This window comes from Molothrus ater, chromosome 21 (assembly GCF_012460135.2).
Source record: "Molothrus ater isolate BHLD 08-10-18 breed brown headed cowbird chromosome 21, BPBGC_Mater_1.1, whole genome shotgun sequence".
Lineage (NCBI taxonomy): Eukaryota > Metazoa > Chordata > Aves > Passeriformes > Icteridae > Molothrus > Molothrus ater.
In genome coordinates, this window is record NC_050498.2 from 10,902,841 (window position 1) to 10,921,264 (window position 18,424).

The following is an 18,424-nucleotide window of genomic DNA, read 5'->3' on the forward strand; positions in this document are numbered from 1 at the left end:
GGCCCCGCCTCCGCCGGCGCTGCGCCCGCCGGGAGCCGGGGAAACTCTTCCGGGCCGGCGGCTCCCGGGCGGCCCGGGGCTGAGGGGCGGCGGCGGCGGGTGAGTGAGAGAGGCCGGGCGGTGCGCGGGGCCGTGCGCGGGGCCGGGCCGCGCCGCCTCTGCTCGCTTGCACCGCGGCCGGGGCGGACGGAGCCTGTCCCGGGGGGCTCGGGCGGAGCGGGGCCGGGCAGGGCCGGGCAGGGCCCGCGGGCCGCTCGGTGTGACCCGCGCGGGGCCGGCTCCCGTTCTGCCCCGGTACCTCACGTTCCCCCGGGCCGTTCGGGTCGCTCTTTTTCCCGGCGGTGCTGGGCCGGGGCGGGTCCCGTTGCGGAGCCATTGTTCCGCAGCCCGTCCTGCCTCCCACGCGGGGCAGGAAGGGACGGGAGGGGATGTGGGGAGCTTTCGGTCGTGTCAAAAGGGGTAATTAAAGATCTCTGGCTGTTTTCAGCAGAGGCCTCACGGCTCCTCCGTGGCCACCTACAGGAGTTGTGCTGGCTCCTGCCTGCGCTGGCTGGGCAGGCGGTTTAGCTTCTTTGCTCGTGTTTAGCTTCGTTCTTCGGTCCGAGCAGTGAGAAACTGCCTGGGGGGACGGAACTGACCGCGAACCCTTCTGAGGAGCTCGGTCGGACAGGCTGGATTCCTGTCTCCTCACGGGTTCGCTCTGGCTGCTGTTACAAACATGCCACTGTTCTAAAAGGGGATTTTGAGGGTTTAAAACAAGGCGGGACATCGGTGACAAACAGTGGTGTACGTGGTGGGGAGTCTTGTTTATTTTCTTTTCAAATTAGAACTACGTTCACTGGTCAGGGCTCCAGGATTGATGCAGGAGAGTTTTGAATGAAAGGAGTTACCAGAAAATAGAACCTTGTGATCCATCTTTTCAGTGTTGAGGCATTTGAAGAGACATTTGTGTCTCCAGTTTAAAGTCAAACCAACGTCAGCACTCAGGGGGATGCACACACACCCCAGCTGAAGGAGGGGCAGGAAACTCTTCAGGGCATTTCAGCTGGGCTCAGAGAGAGTTGGGCTCGGCTGGGAGGCCGAGGGGGAGCTGAATTCCAGCAGAGTGTGAGCCGGGCCCTCCTGCCGGGTGTTGTTTGCAGTGTTGGCTGGAGATCCAACAACAGGAAGTCAGGAGAGTTTCACGTGCCTCAGAAGTGACACAGCACTGGCTGCATCAATTGTCTGAAAAATAGCTAAATCGTGTTTCGTCAGGATGCGTGTAGTTGTGTCCTTAGGAGGTGTCTCTTCCACAGAGTGACATCCTCGTCTGTGTGTGGAGTGGCCCTGGGGCTCCGTGCTGACCGCGCTCCGTGTACTGACCGTGCTCCGTGCTGACCCCTGGCCCCTCGCCGTGCTGACCCCTGGCCCCACACTGCGCTGACCCCTGGCCCCACACCGGTGCTGACCCCTGGCCCCACGCCGTGCTGACCCCTGGCCCCACACCGTGCTGGCCCCTGGCCCCACACGGCGCTGACCCCTGGCCCCTCGCCGCGCTGACCCCTGGCCCCACACGGCGCTGACCCCTGGCCCCTCGCCGTGCTGACCCCTGGCCCCACACCGTGCTGACCCCTGGCCCCACACGGCGCTGACCCCTGGCCCCTCGCCGTGCTGGCCCCTGGCCCTTCACTGTGCTGACCCCTGGCCTCACACCGTCCCACACCGCGCTGACCCCTGGCCCCACACCGCGCTGACCCCTGGCCCCACACCGTGCTGACCCCTGGCCCCTCGCCGTGCTGGCCCCTGGCCCCACACCGTCCCACGCCGTGCTGGCCCCTGGCCCCACACCGTGCTGGCCCCTGGCCCCACACCGTCCCACGCCCTTCACTGTGCTGGCCCCCGGCCGTGCTGACCCGCGGGTGATGCCGGCCCCTGCCCCGCCGTCCTGGCGGGCTGAGGCGTGAGGGCGGCACCACGGCGGGGCCGGCCCGGCCCACGCGCTGCAGGGTGGTCATCTACCTGCAGAAGGCCATGTCGGGGGACACGTGCCTGGGCAGCGCCCTGTGCCCGGCCGCGGGACACAAGCCCAAGGCCGGCGGGCTGAAGGGCGGCGGCCTGGGGAACAAGTACGTGCGGCTCAACGTCGGGGGCTCCCTGTACTACACCACGGTGCAGGTGCTCACCAGGCACGACACCATGCTCAAGGCCATGTTCAGCGGCAGGATGGAGGTGCTCACCGACAAGGAAGGTAAGGGTGTGGCTTTCATTGCTGACAGTTTTGTAAAACAGCTGGGGTTTGGTGGTGGTTTTACTCCGTTAAGGGTGTAGAGAATGATATATGCCAAAAATAACTGGGAGCATTAGGCAGCCAAGTCCTGTTGGTGCTAGCAATCCTTTGGCTTTACAAAAATACCTGGTTTTGTTACTCAAATGAACTGGGGAAGGACTGGTCCTCTTTCCTGTGCTCACAGCTGGTGAGCAGGTTGGTGTTGGTGTTGTAAAGACTGAACAGACAGTCTGTGGGTTGTCATTTCTGTCACATCAAGCAGTGGCATTATTCAAACCACGCACGCAAGGAGGGACGTGCAGTTTTCAGCTTTGAGGCTCAGAATAGCCTGCCTTGCTTTGTTGAAATTTTTTTTTTTCCCTTTTCCTGAGCAGCATGTTTCAGTTGTGGCTCATGGTACCATGGCAGCATTTAGGGATCAGTCAGGCAGTGTGTCATCTCCAGCTGGACACAGGATATTTTAAATCCCTGATACATTATAAAGGGCAGAACAGGCAATTTTGTATAAGAGCCTCAGCCTGGATGGAAAATGAGTCATGTTCTGATAGCTCCAGCTGGAGAGTCCAGCAGGAGTTTAGCTTACTTTCCTAGGTTGTTTTCTGTACCTAGATTCCAAAATAACACTTTTTTCCTGTCTTCCACGTTATGGGAAAGGGTTTGGCACCATACTAAGCCTTGTGTGTGCGTGCATCCTACACTGCTATTGTTTGGCAGCAATCAGACATCCTGTTTCCTTAGGGAATGTGACTTCAGGGATTTTGTAAAATTGCAAGAATTTGTCCATTTGCTACTGTTTCCTCTGCTTCATCCCCTCTGTGCTTCCTCCTGATCTGTCTGTCCTGTTCTTTGCTCCTCTTTGGGGACTAGAACAGCTTTTCCCTCACACTGGGTTTTCTGGGCTGATCTGCCTTTTAGCATCTTCAGAACATTTCTCTCTCTTTTTAACTCCAAACAGCAGCAGCAGATGTGTTTGGAGAATTGCCAACTCCTCCTTATTAGGCCACAGAACTTATCCATATCTACTTGTTGCAGTCATTGGTGAATTCTCTTTTCTAGTCCTTCCTTGGCTCTCAGAAGTTTCTGACTGCCCAGCATCACAGTGTAGCCCTGCACTTGGGTTCCTGCAGCAATCTCAGTGCATTGTGCTGGAAGCTGAGTGTTTTTAGGTTGGGGCTTTGCTTTTGGGGTGCTGGGAAGCAGCAGGAACATCTGGGCAATACCAAGGGGGCTCCACTGTCAGGTTCTGTTCAGAACCAGCTTCAGTTTGCTCAAAGGCAGTAGAGACTTCCACTGGGTGAAATGGGAGAAGTGTCCTGAGCAGTGTCAGGAAACCTCAGTGCTGTTTAACCTCTCCAGGGAGCTTTTTCTTGCCTCTTGTGTGGAAGTGACTGAAATGTGTTGGCTCTTTTTCAGGCTGGATCCTTATAGACCGTTGTGGGAAGCACTTTGGAACAATTTTAAACTATCTCAGAGATGACACGATTGCACTTCCAAAACACAGGCAGGAGATCAAAGCCTTGATGGCAGAAGCCAAATACTATCTCATCCAGGGCTTAGTGGACATGTGCCAAGCAGCCCTGCAGGTAAGAGCAGAAGTATCCTGTGAAGTGTTTCATGGCTGTTTTGCTTATAAAATTTACTTAAGACAACTTGAGAGATTATTTCATGGCCTTAGAGATGGCACCAAGTCTGAGATGTGCAAGGCATTTTTAAAATATGAGTTAGTAAATAGGTGGTGAGGGATCTGGGGACACGGCCTGTCCTGCCCACACTTGGGTTTTGCTCTGTGTCCCTGAGGGCTGGCTCATGTTGGTGACATCCTGTTCTGCCAGGTGCTCAGTTCATAGTGGCTGATGCTCATCTGTGCAGTGGTTTGAGTTGATTAAAACTACTGCAGACTCCTCCTATCCTTTTCTTCAAGAAAGGATGTAATATTAAACCCACTTAAACCAAGTATGACTAGACCTTGTCCTGGCTATAGCTGAGGACATCCACCTGCATCCCAATATTTCAATTACTGCTGCCTTCCGGGGATAAGAAATCTGTGCTGTGATTCTGGGTTGCAGATCAAGGTAAGCTGTGTGGTTACTGTAGCAACCCAGCTCTTTTCCTGTGCATCACAGCGTTTGGGAACATGGCTGGAGGGGCTGAAGGAGGCAGCAGCAGCAACGTCAGCTTTAGCATTCCTTTCTTATTTCCTCTCTTTCTTCTTTCATTAAAACAGGACAAGAAAGACTTGTATGAACCTGTGTGCAGCATCCCTATTATCACCTCTCCAAAAGAAGAGGAGAGACTGATAGAGTCATCAATGAAAGTAACTGCTCTTTTCAACTGTGGATTTATGCTAAGTGTATTGAAACACAGAACTTACCTATTCTTTTCTCTCGCTCCCAACAGCCTGTTGTTAAACTGCTGTATAATAGAAGCAACAATAAATACTCCTACACCAGGTATGTCCCTTCTTTTTTCCCCTCGCTTTAGTGGAAAAGTTGCTTTTTGACTGTGGGAGTGGAAGATGATGATGAATGATCTAACTTCACTTCTTTTGGTTTGTTTTGGGTTTTGACAACTATCTTGCTTTGAAAAGTAAGTAGGGCCTTACATTGCATGTCTGTCAGTAAAACTTAGGTTTTTAAATAACGTATTCATGCTGGCAGTGTGTCTGTGGTGTGCAGGATGCAGAGCACATGGCCTTCCAGCACACACTGACTCTGGACTTCTGCTGTCATCAAGCCAGAGAACTTCAGTGAAGTGGGGTTTGATCATCTCGAGCATGGATAGTTCATGTAATAGTTTGGGACATTGTGCTGTCCTTATTAATTGTGTAAGCTGACCTCTAAAGGCTGCTGTGTTTGCTCGTGGGGTCAGAGCAGTGTATTTGTATCTGAAATGGGCTATTACCCCTCTTTTCTTGGCAGCATGCGGCAGTGAGTCACTACTTATTTGTATTCTGCAGTTGGATCAGTGCTGAAAGCTGGTGGAACAGGCAGAGATGGCTGCATGAAAAGCCCTGTTCCTGCTTTTGTTGCTGTGTTTCAGTAACTCTGATGACAACCTGCTGAAGAACATTGAGCTGTTTGACAAGCTGTCCCTGCGGTTCAACGGCAGAGTGCTGTTCATCAAGGACGTGATCGGGGACGAGATCTGCTGCTGGTCCTTCTACGGGCAGGGCCGCAAGCTGGCCGAGGTGTGCTGCACCTCCATCGTCTACGCCACGGAGAAGAAGCAAACCAAGGTAATGGAGCTTCACCTGCCCGTGCTGCGGGATACAAATGGTTGTGATTAGCTTCAGGAGTCTGCAGAGCTTCTCTCACTTCAGGAGTTACCTTTGAATTTGCAGTAGTGCAGCTGAGGTTACCAGGGTCCAATGTTAAGAAACTGAGATACTGTATTCCCTTCTAGAGCAATCTAAAAGATCAGGTGAGGGAGGTGAACTGGTGGGAGTAGCCCTCCACCACAAATTTTTTACTCTTTATAATGTGTGGTTTATGGCTCGCGTGCGGGTGTGTGCTGCAGTTGCTATCCCGGCTGGCTGAGGAACAGGACACGTGCTGTGTTTGGCAGGTTGAGTTCCCTGAGGCACGGATCTACGAGGAGACACTGAACGTCCTGCTCTACGAGACACCCCGAGTCCCAGACAACTCCCTGCTGGAGGCCACGAGCCGCAGCCGCAGCCAGGCCTCGCACAGCGAGGATGAGGAGGGCCTGGAGCTGCGCGAGCGCGTGCGCCGCATCCACGTCAAGAGGTACAGCACCTACGACGACCGCCAGCTCGGCCACTAGCTGGGCTGGGCCTGCAGCAGCTGCAGCTCCCCTCCTGTCCCTGGCAGGAGGGGGGCTCCCCTGGACAGCCTTCTTCACAGGGCGCCCTGCCCCCTGGAAGGGCAGCGGGGATCTGTGTGTGCGCAGGGCAGCGCTAAAGGCCGAGGCCTTGGAGAACTGAGGTGTGAGTCGTGCACCTTGTGCTTTACCTGCAGGCTGGCCCCTCCTCCTGCTGGGAGGGGGATGTGGAGCGCTGGTTCTCGCTTTGTGGTTGCTCTTTCCTATCTAGCAATTTGCCAGTTTCCCCCTTGCCGTGAGCAGCACTGCTCTTCCTGAGTCAGGTGGGACGCTTTGAAAAGCTCTTTCCAGACAGCTCTCCTTTCAGGGCCTTGTGTAATGGAACTTGCAGTTGTTAAATCAAGAGACTGAAGAGGGAACTTGAATGTGGCTGCTCTTGGCAGACCCTACACAGGATAACCCCCAGGAGAAACGTTTGGCTGGCCAGTCAGCTGCACCTGTGCTCTCCCACCCCTGTCCCCAGAGCACCTGCAAAGGTTTGTGTTCCAGGACAGTGTCCTTAAAACTCATTGATTCCAAGGCAAGCTCTTCCAAAGTGGTGAGAATCAAGCCATCAGCCTCTCCATGTGAAAAATGGAATTCTCTGAAAATGTAAATGTGTAGATGATGACTTGTCCTGGGAGAAGGGGAAATGAGTATGGTGAGGGAAGAAACCTGAAGTAAGCAAACTTGAGCAGATTGTGGCACTGTTGCCCTGGTTGAAGCTTGTCACTGTGAAATCCTGTTTATATAAACAAGGGCAGTCTGGGGAATTGGTTTTTACATTCCTCCTGTGGCCTAAAAGTGCTATTTGATGTTAAATTTCTCAAGCAGCCGGGGAAAAATTGCAGTGGCTGGAGAAGTACAGGCTAAATAGTGTTTTCTAAGGCTAGAACATGTGAATTCAAGTTCTGGGTCCTGAATCCCTTCTAGAGGGTAGAATTTGAAGAGGAAAAACAGCTGTGAAAATATTGTTCTAGCATGGAGCTGCGAGAGGCTTTGGGCACAGGAGAGAGGTGACTTATACTGGATTTTAAACTGAAATAATCGCTTTTATTCTGAGTGCTTGGCTGGGTGCTGATTGTACAGGGCACTTCAGGAGGTGAGTGTCAAGTCTGCTCTGAAAATTGGGAAATTTCTAGAAATTTTCTGGAAACAGTTTCAAGTTCAGTATGAAAAGCCATTGTTGTATTTTTAAACATTTGCTTGTATGTTTGAGCTGTAGGTAGCAGTATTGCCACTGTCATGGTAATTCCTGCTGGCTGCTCACTGGAGCCAGGGATGTTTTGGATATATTCCACAGCTGCCTTTGTGTTCCCATATCATACTTGGTCACGAAGCTCCAGATTCCACAGTGGTCAGTCCTGAACTGCTTTGACCAGTGCCAAATCCACCTGTAAAATTTAAAGAAAATTATTGCAAAACCCTGACAACAAAATGATCCCAAATTACTGCAGGGAGTTTCTAAGGAGAATTGAGATCTAGATGGTTTGGGAGTAATAGAAGCAGGGGAGGGAACAAAAAATTATTTGCACTCATATAGGTTTTTGAAAATTAAAATATTGTGGGTTAGTAAGAAAACACTAACAGACTTTTCTTGCCTTTACACGTGGCAGGATTCGCTTCATTCTCCTCACATTCAGGAAGCAGCATTGCACAGGGATGCACCTGCCTTCTTGTGAAAGGCCTCTTGAAATCTCTAATAATCCTAGCAATCTCTTTTATACTTCTTTCTGTAAGTTTTTGTTTTCCTGCTGGTTATTCTGTTGTGCCAGGGAAAATACAGCTGTTGAGATTTAGTTTCAACAAAGATTTTTGTGGTATTTCTCTCTAATTTTGCTAGAGTGTGATGTGGATTTTTAAAATTTTTTCCCTCCACTGATGCTATTTAATTAGAAGGCACCAGCAGAGGCTGCAGTGATGGGGTCTTTGTGCTGCATTTAATAGATTCGAGTTATTATCTTGTGCTTTTTCTGTCTTGTAACAAAGGCTGATGCCATTTAAAAAACACGTGGCACTTCTGTTTCTTGGAAAATGATTTATATTATTTTTTTCTTGTTACTATCGTAGTGAATGTTAACAGCATGAGTAAGTGATGCTGATCGCCTTGCAAACCTGTGTTTAAATGATGTTATAAGCAGAAAAATGTCATATTTGCTTTTATTTTTTCTGGGGAGGACAGGTGTGGGAAGGAATGTGTGAAAGAGAATGTCAGATCCCTGTGCTACTCCAGAGGCTTTCTGTACTCGCAGGATTCATTAACAAAATGGACCCAACTCGTGAATTGTTACACTGCAAGAAGCAGAGAAAAGCCTGTGTTTTGGTTTAGTTTTCCTTTCCCTATTTCCCACAGCCAACAAGTAGTATTAATTTCTGATTTGAATTTAGATTAATTAACCTGGGAAGCAAACAGTTATGAGAACCATCTGGGTTGTGAGAATCTTTTACCAAGCGTGAAGGATCTTCTTGGTGTTTGTGGAATGTGGATCAGTAGGAACTGTCAGCAGCTACGTACAGGTTTGAAATATGTGCAGATATCCTTTCCATTTCACTGCAGGCTCCCCTGAGCCCTGCTTGTCTGGAGCTGCTCCAGCACGGGGTGTCACTGAGTCTGCCTTGCGCCGAAATCATGCCCTGCTCCAGTCTCTGTCCCACCAGGTTCTGCTCACTTCGACTACTGGAGCTGAGATGTGACACATGCTTTGTACTCTCACCTTAATCAGTCTTCACGTAACTGAAGGCTATTAATTATTGTGACAGGAGTGTTCTAGACATTCTAGAACATGAGATTACAGCCAGTGTAGTGCAGAAGCAGCAGCAGGGAGCAGGGGTGACACGGTCTAAAGGCAGCATTGGTGGGTTTGCAGTGAGCTCTCCAAGGATCTCTGCTCAAATTAAGCACATATTAAGACAATACAGGTTTCTAATTGTATGTGTTTGTCTGCAAGTGGAGACTTGTACTGGCTTCCACCCAGACCATCACCAGTGGGTGCATTAACAGGAATTTGGAGTAGCCTTTGGGAGAAAAAAGAGCCTTTATGCCCCGCTTGTAGGGTGTGAATTGTAACTACATCAGCTGTCATTCTTACAGGACTCACTGTCTCTTCACTCCTCGATTTAGTCAAAGGCCTGTGCATGCAGCAGTGCCCTGAATGAGGGAGCGAGTGGGAGCCTCTGGGTGCCAGCCGTGCCCAGCCCTGTGCCCGAGGGCTGCCCGGTGTTTCCCAAACGTGAGTGCTGTGCCCTGCCAGCCCTGGGCCCTCTGCAGGGAGGGAAGGAGCCCTGGCCCGGGGCAGAGGGGAGAGCTCTGCAGGGCTCAGCTCCGGCTGCTGCTCAGCGCCCAGACAAAAGGCACGGCTTAACCTTCACCTTGACATGCTGGTTTTTGAGCAGGAGACATTTATCCTGCTGCAGTGTTCCACTCCAGTGACTTTGATCTTTTGCACTTGTTGGTTAAAACAGAAAACAAGTGATGGACAGGGAGGGTGCTGGAGGGGCTGTGCTGTCACTGAGAGCTGCATTTGAACGGGCATTGCTTACTGTGGCTTGGTTTGATTTTGTTCTTCTCGAGGTTTTTCATTTTCAGACAGAATTCTCTCCAGGCAATACTGGGGATACACCTGAACTGGATGGGTCTGCCCAGCAGCCCCTGCCTTGCACAACGAGGCTGTGTTCTGTGACAATCCTTGGCATTCACCTCGCAGCCACCTTCCCGTGCTGTGGGACAGTCCTGTTCCTGTTCCAGCCCTGCCCTCCCTCAGGGACAGGCTCTGTTTTCTGCATGTGTGGCACTTCTCCTCATCCCATGGAACGAGTAAGACCCTCCCCTACCTCACAGGGTGGCTGACACTTAATTTGTTTATTGAGAGTAAAGGATTCTTTTGGATTTCTATGATATTTTATATCCAGAGGATAACAAATATGATTGCTGATCTTGTTTAAATTGACATTCTGTGATCAAGTTATTTTCATAGAGATTCAGTCTTTGTTTTATTTTCATGTCTAACTTTTAAGGGTCAGTTTTACAGAAAAAGTACCTAGTTAATGCAGTAATTAATCAATTATCTATTGATTAAAGTGTTTCACCAGTGCATTAAAAGGAAATAGAACACTAATTTTTAATAAAGTGTTATATTTTGTCTTCTGTGATTTTTTTCTCCAAAATCATTACTTTTTATTGGTAGTGTGGGTCTGTGGAACTTTAGTTCCGTGAGGCCGATGCGATCCCCACCGAGGATTTGGGGCTGGAGCTCCTGGACCGGGGCCAGCAGCAGAGCGGGGATCTGTGTCCCACCTGCTCCCTGGTCCCCCCCTCTGTCCCCCCTCTGTCCCCCCTCTGTCCCCCCTCTGTCCCCCCTCTGTCCCCCCTCTGTCCCCCCTCTGTCCCCCCTCGTCCCCCCCCTGTCCCCCCCCTGTCCCCCCCTGTCCCTCCTCCGTCCCCGTGTCCCTCTGTCCCCCCTCTGTCCCCCGTGTCCCCCCTGTCCCCCCCCGTCCCCCCCCCCGTCCCCCCCCCGTCCCCCCCCCGTCCCTCCTCTGTCCCCCGTGTCCCCCTGTCCCCCCTCTGTCCCCCCCTGTCCCCCTCTGTCCCCCCCGTCCCTCCTCTGTCCCTCTGTTCCCCCTGTCCCCCCTGTCCCCCTCTGTCCCCCCTCTGTCCCCCTCTGTCCCCCTCTGTCCCTCCTCTGTCCCCCCTGTCCCTCTGTCCCCCTCTGTCCCCCTCTGTCCCCCCGGCTCCGCGCGCCTCTCCCCGCGCACAGCGCCCCCCCGCGGCCGGGCTGCGCCCCCGCCCCGCCCGCTGACGTCACGCCGCGGTGAAGATGGCGGCGGGCCCGGGTCGGGAGCTGTGAGCGCCCCGGGCCCGCCAACATGAGCTGCTCGGCGGACGCCGTGAAGGACAAGCTGCTGTGGAACGTGAAGAAGGAGGTGAGGGCGGCGGCGGGGGAGGCCCCGGGGCTGTGCGGCGGGCAGAGCTCCGGGGTCCGGCCCCGGGGGGCCGCGGGTCGCAGCGCGCGCCGCGTGCGGAACGCCCTGAGGCCCGGGCGGGGGCCGGGGCCGGTGCCGCTCCCGGTGCCGCTCCCGGGGGCTCGGCGCGGAGCGGGCTCGGCCGTGCGCGCCCGTCCGGGCTGGCGCCGAGGACGCGGCTGTGCCCCGGCGGGGCTGCGGGCGGTGCGGCTCCGGGAACCTCGGTGCTCGTACCCCGGGCGCACCTGGAGCCGGGATGCCGCTCGCGGACTTGTGCCGCGGCAGGAGGCTGACATCGGCTCCCGCTCCCTTTCCCGTTTGTGTTTCCCGCAGCACTCGTTTTTTATGACTTTTTCTTTAACTGGGAGCTTTAGAGGAGAAGGGGGGGAAATGGGAGGTAAGAAAGGTATTTCTAAGGTGCCCGTGGCTGAGCCGAGCTGACTCCCAATGCCAGAGCACCTGTGCCCTGGGAAGGGTTAATTTGGGTGGTTGTTCTGCACACACCTGTGTGGCATTGCCGGGCTGGGGCAGCCAGAGCCGTGTGTACACGAAGAGCCCGGCCCCGCACCTGACCGGAGGTGTTCGGTCACACTCGCGGCCGGGCCGGTGCCGCTTCTCCTCGCACGGCGCTCCTGGGCTGCGGGGCGGTGCTCGGCACGGCTCCGTACCTGGCACGGCTCCGTACCTGGCACGGCTCCGTACCCGGCACGGCTCCGTACCCGGCACTGCTCGGCGTCGCTCCGTACCCGGCACCGCTCCGTACCCGGCACCGCTCCGTACCTGGCGGGCGGCGCGGTGCTCGGCACTGCTCCGTACCGCGGGCGGTGCTCCTTGCCCGGGGCTCGGCAGGACGAACGGACGGACGGACGGACGGACGGACGGACGGATGGATGGATGGATGGATGGATGGATGGTGTCGCGCTGGAGCGGCTCCTGCCGCAGAGCAGGGCTCCTGCCGGGGCGGGAGGAGGTGCCGGTGGTGTCCAAGGGCCATGGGCGCGTTCCAGCGGGGGCTCCCTGCGGCCACCTCTCCCCATGCACCCATATCGGATTTTGCGGGTTCGTGGCACTGGCTGTGGTGAGCCGTGTGTGTAGCTGCCCGTTATTACACAGCAGTGAAGCGGAGGTGTAATGCTTATCCCTCACAGCAGTAACAAGTTTTTTTAACAGGTACCTGCCCTCCTGCTCCTTCCCCTCTGCAGTTCACTGCTGGGGAAGCAGCAGGAGCCGTCAAAGTTCAGATGTAAAGTTGTTGTTGTGGCCAAGGTTCCTGAGCCCGACTGCCGTGTCCTGGTACTCATTAATGCTGGAATCAGAACACATCAGGTGTGGTGGGGAGCGTGGAAGGGGCAGAGCAGGGACAGACACAAGGACAGTCTCTATGGGGAGCAGCAAGACTGTGTCCCAGGATGACCCAGCCAGCAGCTGGCTCTGGGCAGGTGGTACCTGCTCAATGCTGCCATGAACATGCCACTCTGATTAGAAATTTCTACTTGAACCAGAACCTCTGAGCTGAGGCAGTGCAAGGTTTTATTTAGAAGTGGGTGTGCTTGCTCTCCTGAGTGATGCTTAAATATATAAATAAATCTGATAAATGTTTTCCAAGTGTGAACATTGCAATCTTGTGCTAATGCATGAGATGGAAAGTGAAATGGATTTTCATAACCCAAGCCAGCTCAAGCTGAGGAGAAGTAGTGGTGTGTAATTAAAAAATCTGAGGCTAATTTGTTTTTAAAGTCTCTAAAATGTTTTTAATTGGACTCTGGTTTTTAAATTACTTGAATAATGCTTGAAAGTGTTATTTGTACCTTCTGTGTCATCTGCATTTTGTTTGTCTCTGGTTTGTTTTTTCCTTCTCCCAAGTCCTCACCAATGCTCTTTTAGAGCACTTAGAGTGGGTTGGCCAGAGCTTTCCAGTCTAAAGTAACCATGAGAGCCTTTGTTGATTATAAGCAGGTTGAGGTAACACCCCTCACCTGTGCCCTCACAGACCTGTGGAAGGGCCCTGTCTGTGCTCACAGTCAGAAAATGGCTCAGGTCACAGTTGGAGACCCTGAGATGGAGATTTTATTTGTCTTCAATAATCAATTGACAAAGAGGCAGAAATTGAACACGAGCCACTGGTAACTGCCCACCGGCTAATGCTGCCCTTAATGCCTGTATGTAACTTTCCCCAATAGAATTTTCAACCTCATTTTTTATCATGTGTGGCTTCATACAGCCACCTCTGCCTGCCTGCTGGGAAAACCTGACTCCGTGTCCATGTCTGTTCTCAGAGCCCTGGTCCCCTTCCCTTGTCCTTTAAACCCAGACTCTTATTTCCTGTTGAGTGATTTTCCCATAACTTCAATAGTGAAAGGAGTTCATAGGCAGTGGATTCTCTCTGTGGGCCCCCAAGCCTGGTAAAATTCAGTTGTCTTTGCAAAGTATAGAACAGTTATCTCCAAAGTCATTTGGTGCAAAGTGTTTAGTTTATTTTGCCTCAGTCTCTCTCAGCTAAAACTTCTGCATTTTTCCTTTGGGAAATTTAATGCTGTTTGCTTTTCCTCAGATGGACTTTCCCATTAGTAGGGAATGTATTTTGTTGGCTCTCACAGAAAGGAAGACATGTAATGTGTTTCGAAAATGTAACTGCTGGGATTCATGCTGAGGCCGCTTGGAAGTTCACGTTTCAAGCATTTATCTCTCTCTGCAGGAAAATCTGTTGTGACAAGCAGACTCATAAAACAGGCTTTTTTCTCTGGCCATTTCCTTTTGCCTCCTGAAATGGAGGGTTTTGCCATTTCTGGATTTAAACAGTACTTCCTAGCTGTGAAACAAACAGGATAACAATAACCTTAGCAGTTCTACCCTGAACGATTTCAGGGCACTTCAGAAGCTCAATTGCTCAACTTGCAGCTGAAATGTAAGGGCTTCTGAGCAGAAGTGCAATAGTTATTGATCAGCTTTTATTACACTGCCAGTCTTTCATCGCGAGTAAGGAGTCAGTGCAGTAGGAGCTGTCAATAAAGAAGGTGAGCAGAAGCTGCCCAAGCTGAAGAAGGTATGGATGGTGGACATTAGGTTTTTTCCTTTAAGGAAAAAATGCTGTAGGCTTTAACTGTGTTCCTGGTTATTGTGGTATGTTATGAGCATTCTTCTTTACCATTTTTAAAGTTTCCTTAAATAAAATTAAAAAAAAAATTAAACATAAAGGCATTTCTCTTGTGTATTTCTTGAGTCAAACTTAATAAATAATCCATGTATTATGGTATGGGTTCAGTGTTTGCTTCTGAAAGTTTTAGCCCTTGTAGGATGTGGGAGAAAGAGCAGTGATCCATTAGAAGATGCTGCAAATGCTGAGCAGCTTCTCTTTGAGGAGTTTGCTTTGCTTTACCTGTATAATGCTGCCACCAGGATCTTCTGTACTCCTCAGGCACGGACATCTTTACCTGGCTGGGCAGAGCTTTCCTGTCCCTGCTATCAGGGGTGGCAGAGGTGTGTCCCCAGAGCCTGGCACCTGTTCCAGGGTGAGCAGGTGTCCCCAGGGCTGCAGCTGGTTCAGGGACAGTGGCACTGAGTGACTCCTGTGCCTCTCTGTGCCACCAGGCAGGTCCAGATGAGAGCCTGGTTAGGGTGAGTGGCTCCTGAGTTCTGCAGGGGAGGCCCAGAGGGTGGATGATGTTTCCAAGGCTGGACCTGAGCCGGTGTCACAGCTGGCCCCAGCACTGCCTCCCAGCTGCACAGGCTCCTCTGCAGGCTCTGGGAGCAGCCCTCCATCCCTTCCCTGTGGGGGCAGGTGGGGATCTTTCTGTTAAAGAGATTCATTTGCAGTTTGGGCAGGTCTGCTGGTAGCTGCCAGTGGGTGTGTGTGGAGGCTTGTGCTCAAAAAGCTCCATTGTCAAGTGCCTCCCAAGAACAGACAAAGCAGCAGAATTCCCTATGAAGAGCTGTGCAATATTGCAAGGGAATTAAGGAAACAAGCAAAAAAAAAAGCTTGTGTTCCATTTGATCAGAAACACTTGCTTTAGCTCCTTGCCTGGAGCATCCATGAATTACGTGGCAGTGAGGGATGACGTGGGATTGAAGAACATTGCATTCCAGCTTTTGAATCTTCTCATATCCTTGTCTATGTCTTAAAAATGTTTTCTAATAACATTCAGTCACTCTCCAGAAAATGCAGGGAGCATGCTTGGCATCTGGTGGCAGTGGGGAACACACAGAGAGCCTGCTCTGTGTCCTTAGCTCTGGAGTCTGGGGTTTAAAGTCTCCTCAGAGACACTGGATGGTGCTGCTCTAGAAAAGTAGGATTGATTATTGAATCTGAATCACTTTTCTTTCTCAGTTTTTATACACTTAAAATTTTAGTTGATGGGGATCTAAATAACATACTGAGCTGATTGGGGTGTGCCTGGGAAATGCGTGTAGCAATGAATTGGCTGCTGAGCACTTGAGCTTTTGCTCATTGAAACTACTCCTCTTCCTTCCTGTTGTTAGGATGAGAATTCCAGTTGATGTTCTCTGGGATGCTGAGACTGATTTCATGGTGTGCAGTCCTGAAGTGATGTCTGTGATGTTGAGTTGTGTGTGCTCAGGCTGCTGTGACCCTGCCAGCGTGGTGACTGCTGCACCAGGACAGACTGTCTGCCCTCAGCCCAGTGGCACTCATTGCTTTTTGCCAGTAGTACATCAGCCCTTTCCTTGGGTGAATGAAACTGTGCCAAAGGGATTGCTGAGCACACAGGATAATCCAGATGGGAGTGCCCGTTCACGAGACCTCCTCACACCTCTGCTTCTCCCTTCATACCCTCCTACTCCTCCACCTCCAGCTGCTTCACTGTGAGCTCCTAAGTTCTAACAGCCATGTCAGAAAAGCCACAGGAAAAAAACCAAATTGCCTGGCTCAAAGTTTATATTGTCAGGCCTCAGGTGTGAGCAGGAGCCAGGTTTTATAGAGTGCAAACGACTTGTTTTGAAATCCTCAGCTATAAAACATGTTCTACTTTCAAAACCTCTTACATGCTTCCTTTTTCCCCTCCAGGGTTTTCTTTGCGACTCAGAGGGCTCCTGTTTGATAAGGAGCACAAATTCTGGAGGATCCACTTGATCCAGAATTTGGAGCGAGGCAAATGCCATGTGTTGGAAGGCTCGTGCAGCAAGTGCCAGAGCTGCAGCCTGCTGCCAGCCGGGCTGGGGGTGTAGGAGTGGGCACAGAGGCCCCAGGAGGATTTCTGGGGGAGGGGATGTTTAATTACAGCATCCAGAATTGGTCTCACAGATGGTCCTGCTGGAGGAGGACGCCCTTCAAACCGGAGAAGGCACCTCCACAGGCAGCTGCAGAGCCCAGCTGTCAGTGGAGCACTGCACCTGCAGCTCTCCTGGTCCAGCACCAAGGGGAAAAGCCCAAAACCTTGGGACCTGTCAGTGCCATGAAGTGGTACCCAGTTAGCTCTAACTGCTGGAAGAAGAGAGTGTCTGGTTGAGTCTTCTGCCATGGTAGCACTTACTTTCATGTATTGAAAGTGAATTGGCATATGTTTAGTCAGAGTGTCATAACCCTGTAATTGTAGCTCACAAATGAGAGAAGTCAAAAATTATGGTTAATTTGTACACAGAAGAGAGCGAGCTCTCCACGGCCAGGAGGAAATGAGTGTCTGATAAATGAGTTGGTGATGAGCTGGAAACCAGTGAGGTTTCATGTGGTGTCAGGCTGAGGAAGCCATTGGCGAGAAATCACTGGCAGATGAATGGAGGGTGACTACAGCCCCTTGCCAAGAGCCTCATTGTAAGAATTGTCTGTTTCTTCTTTAATTTTTGAAAGTCAGTAATTTGCAATGATTTCCCTCTGGACCTTGACACATCTTGAACCCTGAAACCGGAAAGGAACTTTGTTTTAAATCATTAAAAAGTGTGATAAGTGTAATTTTATTTGCTACAATTGCTAAATCGTGTCTTGAAGTGAAAACTGAAGGCACTGCCTTCTCTGTAGGTACTGTAATAATTTTGTACACTGTCTGGTGCAGCAGAGCTTCGAAGGCAACATTCGTAATTGCTGTGGCATGCTCCCTGTTTCCCAGGCAGGGGGAAAGTGGCCCTAAACCTCTCTGGGAATGTGTGCCCATGTTGCTCAGGGATGCTTTTGCTTGAAAAAGAGCAGAATGGCACAAGTGGAAATGGGACATAGCTACACAAGCTGGTTTCATGAGCAGAAGAGACTGTGAAGGCCAAGGATGAATCATACCAAAAGTCTTTCACAGCTCTTCAAAAGTTATGCTGGAGAAGTTCTCTGGTGGGTACTGTGGGCACACTGAAATCTGCCTTCTATGGGGGCACACCCCTAACAGACCTGTCCTTGTTCTGCCAGAGGTTTCCTCATGCTATTATAGGCCCCTTAGGTTTGTTTGTGTTTCCCTCCTTAAATCCATTCTTCCCTGCAAAATGTGTTGTGAGGGAGTTGTTTGTCTGTTGATGAGGGGGAAGGGGCAAGCTGTGGTTGAAACTGAAACTCCCAAGTGCCGTGCTGGTTTTGTTGGTATCGTGCAATCATTTCTCTCTATTCATTTCAGGTAAAGCAGATCATGGAAGAAGCTGTCACCCGGAAATTTGTACATGAAGACAGCAGTCACATCATCGCCTTATGTGGTAAATGTCACGCCAAGAGCTAATGCTACCTAACCTTACTTCTCCTCTAGACATTTATTTTCTCTGCTGTCAGAGGTAAATGCAGGGATTCAGATACTAGAAATCACGGTGTTCAGGCCCATTTCAGCTCTGTATTTCCTACATGTGTGTTTACATTACAAATTGTAAAGTAACTCTTAGTAAAATGTCATTATCCACGCACCCAGCCAAGATGACAGGTGGCTTGGCTGGAGGCTGGCTGTGTGTTCCAGGGAGCTCCCAGTGTGGTCTGCCTGCTCTCTGGTCCTGGAATCCTGTCCTGGAAGCTGTGCTGCATTGTTGGTGTTACAGGTGGTGGGGTGGCAGCTGTTTCTGTTAGACTCTGCTTGGCCAAAATTAGGAATACTTTAAAGTCTTCGTACTTCTCTCGTCCTCCTACTGTGATTCCAGTTGGTTTTGTTCTAATTCTTCATGGTCTGAAGAACTAATGACTCTGCACTGAGCTGCCTCGTTATTGCCCAGCAATCCTGCCTGTCCTGAAGCAGGACTCCAGCCTGCTGCTGCTTTGAATGGAGGCCTTGATTAACTCTAAACCAGAAGAAGGTGAAGCTGAATGTTCTGTTTTCCCTTTGGCTGATTGAATGGAGAAATCCCTTCCAGCAGATTTGGCTAACAGCTCCTGGCTGGTGCTCTCCTGTGTGTACAGTTCTCCTCCCTCCCCCACTCCAGTTTCGTGTGACTCTTCAAGAGGTTTTTCCCTTCTATTTAAAATTAGATTGG

General features: G+C 51.4%; 2 protein-coding genes across 9 annotated transcripts in view; both read left to right on the forward strand.

Annotated features, from left to right (window-relative positions):
• Window positions 1-33: 33 nt before the first annotated feature.
• Window positions 34-10,234, forward strand: TNFAIP1 (TNF alpha induced protein 1). Its single transcript, XM_036395105.1, has 7 exons — window positions 34-99; window positions 1,296-2,227; window positions 3,680-3,849; window positions 4,491-4,580; window positions 4,664-4,716; window positions 5,306-5,501; window positions 5,831-10,234. Exons 2-7 carry the CDS (start codon window positions 2,011-2,013, stop codon window positions 6,047-6,049), a joined length of 945 nt encoding a protein of 314 aa, XP_036250998.1. The 5' UTR covers window positions 34-99; window positions 1,296-2,010; the 3' UTR covers window positions 6,050-10,234.
• Window positions 10,235-10,887: 653 nt separating this feature from the next.
• The window catches only part of SGSM2 (small G protein signaling modulator 2), a 39,144-nt gene continuing 31,607 nt past the window's right edge, over window positions 10,888-18,424 (forward strand). For 7 of the 8 annotated variants that reach the window (XM_036395024.2, XM_036395028.2, XM_036395027.2 and 4 more), the window contains exons 1-2: window positions 10,888-11,005; window positions 17,590-17,665. In XM_036395024.2, coding sequence (XP_036250917.1) covers window positions 10,949-11,005; window positions 17,590-17,665 — 133 coding nt within the window. In that variant the 5' untranslated portion in view covers window positions 10,888-10,948. Of the gene's footprint in view, window positions 11,006-17,589; window positions 17,666-18,424 lie in introns of those variants that run through there. The other variant, XM_054517045.1, reaches the window with a different exon arrangement.

Coding starts and splice junctions, on each gene's coding strand:
- TNFAIP1 (XM_036395105.1), top strand. CDS start 2,011: ATGTCGGGGGACACGTGCCTGGGCAGCGCCCTGTGCCCGGCCGCGGGA. Junction 4,581..4,663: donor TGATAGAGTCATCAATGAAA/GTAACTGCTCTT, acceptor CGCTCCCAACAG/CCTGTTGTTAAACTGCTGTA. Junction 5,502..5,830: donor CGGAGAAGAAGCAAACCAAG/GTAATGGAGCTT, acceptor TGTGTTTGGCAG/GTTGAGTTCCCTGAGGCACG.